The sequence below is a fragment of the Cebus imitator genome, unplaced genomic scaffold (assembly GCF_001604975.1).
Source record: "Cebus imitator isolate Cc_AM_T3 unplaced genomic scaffold, Cebus_imitator-1.0 Scaffold33, whole genome shotgun sequence".
NCBI classification, from domain to species: domain Eukaryota; kingdom Metazoa; phylum Chordata; class Mammalia; order Primates; family Cebidae; genus Cebus; species Cebus imitator.
Genome location: NW_016107348.1, coordinates 1249471 through 1258730, shown reverse-complemented (window position 1 = coordinate 1258730; position 9260 = coordinate 1249471). Strand labels below are relative to the sequence as shown.

At 49.9% G+C, this 9260-nt stretch overlaps 1 protein-coding gene across 2 annotated transcripts in view; it reads right to left on the bottom strand.

Moving 5' to 3' along the window:
• LHX4 (LIM homeobox 4) overlaps positions 1–9260 on the bottom strand; it is a 47504-nt gene that overhangs the window by 27754 nt on the left and 10490 nt on the right. For both annotated transcript variants that reach the window (XM_037737052.1, XM_037737053.1), the window contains exon 2: positions 1950–2121. In XM_037737052.1, coding sequence (XP_037592980.1) covers positions 1950–2121 — 172 coding nt within the window. The remainder of the gene's footprint in view (positions 1–1949; positions 2122–9260) is intronic.

Here is a 9260-nt window from a genome sequence, read left to right as displayed (position 1 = left end):
GAAATTCACCCACCCAGGGGCCCATCTCTCTCTCTCTCACACAGACACACACACACACACAGACACACACAGTGAAATTCACCCACCCAGGGGCCCCTAAGAGTTGCTGTGTCCTTTGCAAGGACTTCACAAAGGGAGGAAAACAGAGGCAAACTTGCTGCCCGCCTGAGAAAGGCTAGAGGGAGTGGAGCTGCAGGATTGCCAGAGAAAAGGACCCAGAGGAGGGTCTGAGGTGGGAAAGCAACAGGAAGACTGTGAGAAAGAAGAGCAGGACACCAAAAGCTCAGCAAGGGCCAGCGGCCTGTCCCTCCACCCGACATCAAGGACTTGCTGGGTGCCCCCATGTCAGCTGCTGCCCCCACCTTCCTGTAATAAACTCACATATTCACACTCACACACCACTCACACACGCTCACACATACACATGCTCACACTCACACCACTCAGATTCTCACACATACACTCATGCTCACACACACACCACACAAACATTCTCACACACACACACACAACACACAAACACATAAACACACACCCACACTCATACACACACACACTCATACACACACACACTTTCACACGTAGGGAGCAGCACATATTTGACCAAAGTACAGCAGTGACAGCGAGTGCATCCTCTGCACACAGCCAGGGAGGCAGCCCCACCCAGTCGTTACCAAGATCTTTAATGTGTTCTTCGACTCACCTTGCACTAAAGAAATACGAGAATCCTCGTTCAAATCACCTATTCTCTGTAGTTAAACCCCTGGGAGGATGTGGGAGAAACGGTGTTCTGTATCTGGGACCCATATCTCTCCCCATTACGCCCCCCTCGGCCCCCATCTCTCGAATACACAGCTTCAGCGGGAGGTGCCTCTCTGGGGCTTGGTGATCTGGGCTGGGTGTGTTCAGGCCTCGGTGAGGCTCTCCGGCTGGGCCACCCAGGCTGCTGCGACTGAACACGGGGCTCAGTGTCACTGACCCGACCCCACCTCCCACTCCTGGCTTTGTTGTTGCCAGCTGGTCCACACTGGCTAAGCCACCAGCATCAGTGCCTTGGGTAACAGCTTCTGGGAGAGAAGCCTCAGACTAAACGCGATGGAAAACACATTCTAGGAAGTCTTCTCACCCTGACCCACAGCGCCAACAGCAAGTTTTTGATGGACCCCACCCCAGAATGGAAAATCTCAGTCTTAAGAGCTAACACTCAAATGTCAGGCACTGTCCTGAGGACTTGATGCATACTGACTTATCTAAAGCTAATAGAAACCTCATGAGGTAGGGACTATTGCTATCAGCCCCATTTTACAGATAAACAAACTGAGGCGCAGAGAAGTTAACTAACCTGCCCAGGAGCACACCACCAATAAGTGGGTTCAAATTCAGGCAGAGTCTGGACTCCACCGTCACACAAAACTGCCCCTTCTTCATCATGTTTCCATAGAAAGTGACGACACTGACTGAGCTGGGCCTCCCTCCTGCCAGAAGCCGCTCTGGCCAGCCTCTAAGGCCCTTGAAGCAGGCTGTGAAACACGCCACGGAGACGCCTCTACATGTGACACAAACATAAAAGCACCTGCTGTGGAAGTTGCGGGACTGTTAGGACCCCATGGCCGGAAGCATGACATATCAGCACAGAAAGAGCAGCTCCTTTGAGGATTTGGAGAATTCCTTTGTGACCACCCTGGAGAAATCTGGCCCAAGGCCTCCGCACCTCACCCCTGCCCCAAGCAGAGCTCAAGTGAGGCCTAGACACTGGAGCTCCGGCAGTGATGGGCCAGTGATCAGAAGGGCAACCTCAGCGAGGGCATCCTCTCGGCTCCGGAATTTACCTGCCCCTCCCAGAGTGGACTCTCCTCCGTCCCTGGCCTACCCCACTGCAAACCTCCCCCTCGCTGCATGGAGACAGGCAGAGACAGGCCAGGGCCACGAGAAGGACCGCGCTGACTTACTTGAAGAAGTCCTCCTTGCAGTAGACGCTCCCAGCCCTGGAGAAGCACCTGTCCGCCAGCTGCATCTGGCAGTCTGCACACTTGAGGCAGGAGCTGTGCCAGTGTCTGTCCAGGACCTTCAGGATGAACTTGTCCAGGATGTGCTGGTTGCAGCCAGCGCACTGGGGGATCTCTGTGAGGAAGAGAAGACAGAGGCACTGTGAGCCTTCCACTTTGCCCCGCTAACAGGCCCTGGGCGGGCGCCTTCCCTTTCTGCTGGTGGTGGAAACAGACATGGCCCAAAGCACAGGGCTGTTGCATAGAGTTCCGAGGGTTATACACTGCACACAAAGGTGTGTGGTCAAGGGACAAGGCGGGACTGAAAGCTAACCCTTGCTTTGCTGGCCAGGCTGTGCATTCAGGCTTGGAGTGACTGGTCCAGAGGAGTCACCTGCTTCTAAGGGCACCACAAGGCTAGTGGCAGCAGCTAACCCATTCGCACCACTGCAGTCCCACAGCCAGCAGACCAGGAAGCCCCAGCAACAACGACCTCTGTTTCCACGGCATTTTCATGAGTGATTGGAAGCTCTGCTAAAAACACCAGTCCCCAAAGTCACACCTGCACTGGAAGGCCATCTGGCCTGAAAAGCAAATGATAAAAACAGTGTGGGGGAGGGGTGGGCAGCGATCGAGGTCCAGGCCTGAGGGTGCTCTTGCAGAGAAAATCTCAATATTTTAATGAACTGCGACCAATACCATAGATTGGCTGGATCAATACCTCATCCTAATGCGCCTTCTTGAGCTGCAGATAGGAAAGCTAGAAACTGCTTTTCCAGATGCCCTAGTGGCCCAGGTTCTGAAGATGATTGAGTCTTCCAATCAGACGCACTTGGGAGAGACTTGAATTCAGAACTGAGCTAAATGTCGGGACAGCCGAGGGGCAGGCTCCCATCGTGCTGGTGTGGGTATGCAGAGGCGATGAAGTGCCATGTTGGGTGTTGTACTGTCCTGATCGGTCACAGCGGAGGCAATGAAACACTGGGGGCTGACAGTTATCCTGGAAGCTCCACCCAGCTGGCTCCACTGAGCTGAAAGTCACCTGCCACCTGATGATTAATCGCTTTTCACTTAAATAGTGAAAGTGGATTCTGTCATCTGCAATCAAACCCTAACCACTGCCCCATCCAGTTCCTGTCCTGGGTGACTTCCTATCTGAGGTCTGTTTCTCTGCCTTCCCATCTTTCCAAGGGATTGCTTGGGCATCTGACAGTATTTTGAGTCACTGACTGTTTCAAAATCTACAAAATGGTCAGTCTTCACGGTTGAATAAACAAACACTGCTAAGATCTCGAGCCATTTTCCCCCTGTGCTTTTCAAAAAAAAAGAAGGTAACAAATCGACAAGTATTAAGAATGAAAAGATAAAAGTGTAACCGTCTGGCCTCCTAGAGTATCCTCCTGATACAGCACTCCTGAGGCTGGCAACCCCAGGGTTTCCCACGCCTATTATAGAAGACACCTTTGAGTGGCCGGGTGCAGTGGCTCACGCCTGTAATCCTAGCATTTTGGGAGGCCGAGGTGGGTGGATCACCTGAGGTCAGGAGTTCAAGACCAGGCTGGCTATCATGGTGAAACTCCATCTTTAAAAAAAAAAAAAAAAAGACACCTTTGCTTGTTGTTTGTCTAAACACACTGCCTAGCACGGTGCCTGGCACACAAGGGTAACACCACAGATATTTATCGCTAAATAATAAATTGATCAAATCCTGTCTGAGAAGCTCACCTTGAAACAGTTTTTCACTACTTTCTCCTGTACACTCCAAAATGTCAACAGCAGTAAAACCAAATCTCTCAAGAATCATACATGTTTTTTTGTTTTTGAGATGGAGTCTCGCTCTGTTGCCCAGGCTGGAGTACAGTGGCACAATCTTGGCTCACTGCAGCCTCTGTCTCCCAGGTTCAAGCCATTCTCCTGCCTCAGCCTCCTGAGTAGCTGGGATTACAGGTGCGCACCCCCATGCCTGGCTAACTTTTGTAGTTTTAGTAGAGACGGGATTTCACCATGTTGGCCAGGCTGGTCTCAAACTCCTGACTTCAGATAATCTGCCCTCCTCAGCCTCCCAAAGTGCTGGGATTACAGGCATGAGCCACCATGCCCAGCTTCATACATGTTTTTGATTCATCTCATGTATGTTGGTTGTGATATAAAAGTGTTTACAAAGGAATTAGCCTCAATGTACTAACAACAATTTTAAACATACTTTTAAGACATTTGTACTTAAAACCTCTAAATAGGCTACTGGGACAATCACTAAATGCCATCACTAGCCCTGTACACAGAAGTGCCAACCTTGGGCCCAATGAAACCCCAGCCCCAGCCTATTCCCTTCATGGCCCCAGCACCACCAGTATTTGCGTGGAAGTCAGACTTGGTGTACATGCCTTACCTGTTGACCCCTTTCTCAGACCAAAATACCCATGAAAACGATCAAGTGTCCCACCTGCTAACTGTCCCAGTATATACAGGATTCTTTTTCTTCCCGTCTCCAGTTTTCCTCCTTGAGAAATACATTGTCCAGTCAATCAGTACTTGCCCAGGAGCTCCAATTTGCCCAGCAAAGTGCTGAGCACATGACGGCCCCGGGGGTCTCCACCCAGTGAGGGGTGGGCATGACAGGGTCGGAGTATGGACTCTGGAGCTCAGCTGCCTGGGTTTGGATCCTGGCTCTGCTTTTTAAACCCAAATGACTCAGCCTCTCTCTGCCTCAGTTTCCTCACCTCTAAAAGGAGGTGACGATGGCAACAGTGGCTGTAGGATTTTTATGAAGAGCAAATGGATCGACACATGTACAATTCTTAGGGCAGGCCCCAGTATACAGTAGGTGCTCAAGACAGGCCTGCTATTAGTAGGAGATAACTGCCACGCCCATGGAAAGGCAGGCTGGGCACCAGGTTCATGGGCATTTTCTCATCGAGCCCTCGCAAGAATCCCTGCAGAGATGTCACGACTCTCCCAGGGAGGCTGAGTGGCCTCCTAACACAGCAACTGTGCCACCGGCTCGGGGCCACGCCTGCCTGCCCCAGGCGGTCCTCACTCAGCCACACCCCCAGCCTCTCTCCAGAGGCCATCGGGGGCTGGCTGGCATCCCTGGGGGGTCCTGGAAGGTCTTGGTGAGGAGGTGACCCATGAGCCCACCAGTCTATGAGGGTTGGATAGCCAGGAATTTCTTTTGTGTGACACCCCTCGTCTCAAGCAGGAAAAAATAGGGGGCAACTCAGATCAGGAGGGTTATGAAAGGCAAGGGGACACAGGTTTCTCCAGCATAAGCCGAGTTCAGTGCCCCTGAGTCTGCTGGGCAGCAGAAAGGCTGAAGGAGGAAGCACTGAGCAAGACTGCCCTGGCCTCCTCTTGCAGGGGAGAGGAGGGGAGAGCCAACCAGGAAGCCCTCCCGGCTCAGGGAAGCGGGTTAAGGACAAACGGCATGCAGAGCCAGCAGGAACGTGTGAACGAGGCCTGCCGTGTCCCACAGGGCAGCACCGTGTGCCCACAGAGCCCCGATGGTGGGGCACAGCCATGGCGGGAGGCTGCTAGGCACAGCTGCACCTCGGCTCTGGGAGTCAGGTCAGGGGCTTCTTTGTGTGAGAAGAATTTCCAGGAGCTGGACCCCAGCCCTGGGGTCGGGTGGGGGGAGCATTAACCCTTTGAGAATCCAGATGAAGCACCATCCTTGCTGGCCCTTGGGCATGCAGGCCGAGCGCTAGCCCAGCTCCCCACACCCTCCTCGGCCCCTGGGCAAGAGGGGCCGCCGATTCCTACCTAATTGTTGTTTGGCCTGCCCCAGAAGAGAGATTTGGCTATATTTCTCCTCCCAGCCACAAATGCATGGGATGAGGGTGAGGATGTATGCCCATAAAATTTATCTCAAGCACGGTATCTAGTGGGAGCCTTAATCTGATGAGTATTCAAGAGAGAATACATTAGGGCTAATGTATGCAGGGAACAGTGGGCAGGGGAGTTTTAGAGGCTTGTAAGCAGAGACAGCATCACGATGAGGAACAACACTAAAAGCAGACAGACATGCAGCTTCAGCCTCAAGCTTTGAGGAGAGGCTCAGTCTGGGCTGCCAAATCTAGAGGTCCTCATCAAACCAGGGCCCTCCGGCTTGGCAAAAATGGAAGGGTCCTACCAAGGGTGCCCTTTAAGTTAAAAATTAAAACCCTTTTCTATTCCACTGTAGATTTTGACAGGGGGATTAAACAAAGATAATTTGGAAATGTTTTAAAAGATCCCCAATATACCAATCACAGTAGTAAAACCAGACATCAGAAGCCTGTTATGAGCCATGTGAGGGCTTGAGTGTGTATTACCTCAGTGAACCACTCTCAGTGAGGAAGGAATTATCATCCCATTTTACAGATGAGGAAACTGAGCCTTTGTGAGATCAGGTGATGTGCCCAAGGCCCCACAGTCGAGGAGCCAGAATTTCAACTAATTGCCTGCGCTGCTGCTTTCCTGAAAATGGACTAACCCAGTCGGACAGCTCAAGGGGCCTGAGCCATCCCCTTATTTGGCTTGAGCCTGTCGTTTTTTAGATAGGAAATGGTGGCAGAGAGAGAGTCTCAACATGATCCCAGGTACAGTGACAAGAGACTACGACCCCACTGGCCTCTTGAGCTCCCTAACGACTGGGCAAATGGAAATGTTTGAGGCACAGACTGAGATGACACAGGCATTTAGTGTGCATGTGTCCTATGGGACGGACACCTCCTGTCCAGGGCAGGGCAGGAAGCAGCAGCCTCTGTCCACGATCTTCTCCCCCAGCTACAAGGCACCTGCTTGCTGATGGCATCTGTCAAGTTCAGACCCATCCCTGCTGTGAGGGTGTGGTGACCTGTGAATTCAGACCCCACAGTCCAGGCAACGTGGCCCCCATATAATTACATAGATTAGTAAAAAACATAAACTACCTGGAAATTTTTCAAAGAGCAACAGCATAAGCCTTTCAATGAAACCTCTAATAATTTAATTTTCACAGTTTAGAAAGACTGGACAGGACAGAGTTTATCTAGGTTTCCCACAAGAAATAAAGTTCTGGTGCATGAACTGGACCTCCTCGCCCTGAGGGAGGAGACATCGAGGAAGACTGCCTTGGCCTCCTCTTGCAGGGGAGGGGAGGGGAGAACTCCTCACCTGCCCTCCCCCTACAGAGGAGCAGTGGCTCACGTCTGTAATCCTGGCACTTTGGGAGGCTGAGGTGGGTGGATCATTTGAGGCCAGGGGTTCGAGACAAGCCTGGCAAACATGCTGAAACCCCATCTCTACCCCCGACAAAAAAAAACGAGCCAGGTTGCAATAAGCCCAGATTGCGCCCCTGCACTCCAGCCAGGGTGATAGAGCAAGACCCTTTCTCTCAAAAAACAGGAAAGAAAAGTTGTAACCAAAATTTCCAAGGGGTAAGACGATTTCCAAATCCCCAATAAGCTCAACATATTTCATACAGTATTTAGTATCTCGAAATTCCACGTTAAAACTGGAATTTAAGCAGATGCTTGGAGTCACTAAAGACAAAATTTGATCTATTCATATAAACTCAGTTCCCAATATGAGGAGTCGTTTCACTTAAAATGAAAGTTTTTATCTTATCTACCCATAAGTTTTTGTGACGATGCTCTCTGCTGGGGCTTTGCAGAAGGTAAAGAAACAAAAGGTAATGTCCCTGGAACAGCCAAAGAACCTTTGGAAATGCTGGACCACATAGAACAGCACACTCCCCATCTGCAAGGCCCATCCACCAGAGCACTCCCAGTCCAGCAGCGTGACATAGTCAAGGCACAGACCTAAGCCCACATGTACCTGCATGAACATATACAGACATCCTCACATACACTCACATACACACTCAATATACACCCAGAAATATATACACACCCACACCATACATATATACAGACATGCATATAACACAGACACGTACATACACATACAGAGAAACACAATCACAAAGATACACCTTGAGACACATACATTCCTACATATACAAAGGCACACGCATGTACCAGTCACATATACATACAAACACACATGCATATTCACATATACTCAAAGACACATACTCACATGTACACAGAAACACATGCACACACACACACATCCTCATACATGGGATGAAGCATTGCCACTCTGGAAAAAAAGCTGATTCTGAAAGGAAGCTCCGTCTACGGAAAGGAAGGCTTAGCTGAATGAAGGAGCTGTCCAATCCTAAAGCAGTGCGAAGAGTGGGGAATGAGTGAACTAGAAAAGCAGAGGGAAGCAGAAACATTGTTTCAAATACTTTTTTAGAGAGGGCTCAAAAATACTGGGAGGTCAGCCTGGACAACATAGTGAGATCCTGTCTCTACCAAAATAATAATAATAATAAATAAATAAAAGCATCACCAGGCATGGTAGGGTATACCTGCAGTCCCAGCTACTTGGGAGGCCAAGGCAGGAGGATTGCCCGATTACACCACTGCACTCCAGTCTGGGCAACAGAGAAAGCCTCTATCTCAAAAACAAAAACAAGACAAAACAAAAGCCCATAAAAAAAACAAACAAATAAATAAATATATATTGGGAGACAAAGTTTTGAGTTCTGGGCAGAGTTTAGATCTCCAAATATTCCAAATTGCCAATAAATTCCAAATCCAGGCAGACCTGAGCTCAGATCCTCATTCCACCCTGTATGTGATTTTGGGCAAATTACTTCTCTGAGCCTTGATTTTCATATCCATAAAATGGAAATCATCATAGCACCCTTTTGGGGTAGATGTGTTATTTATGGTCGAATCAGGTAATACATGCACAACACCCAGCCCCCACAGCACCAGCGTCCAAGGTCAGCTGTTCGCTCCCTCCTCTGCCTCACAGCCAGTTGCCAACAAGATGCATGTCCGTAAAGTGTATCAAAATTACTTCATGCTTCTCGATGTCCCAATGCACCTTTTCCCTCCGTCAGCCCCCTCCTAAACACTCAGAACTCTCCTCACTCCCTTAATTCTAAAGCATTCAGAAGACACACACTCTTTTCTAATCAACATAATCCTGGAGTATAAACAGCAGACAATGCAGTATTACAAGGGCTCAGTCTTTCTGGAATAAAGAAATCTGGCAGACTCTTTCCTCTGCAGAATGAGGACAAATTTGCCAGACCTTGATCTCCCCCAACATGCGGATGGTAAAAACGAGAAGGTTGGGGCCATGACTGCCTGATCTTACTTCACTGTTGCTGTATTGTATCCAGGTGAGGGTAGATTGGGTTCAAATTAACGTCTGGGGCTTCTAGCATTTTTTCTT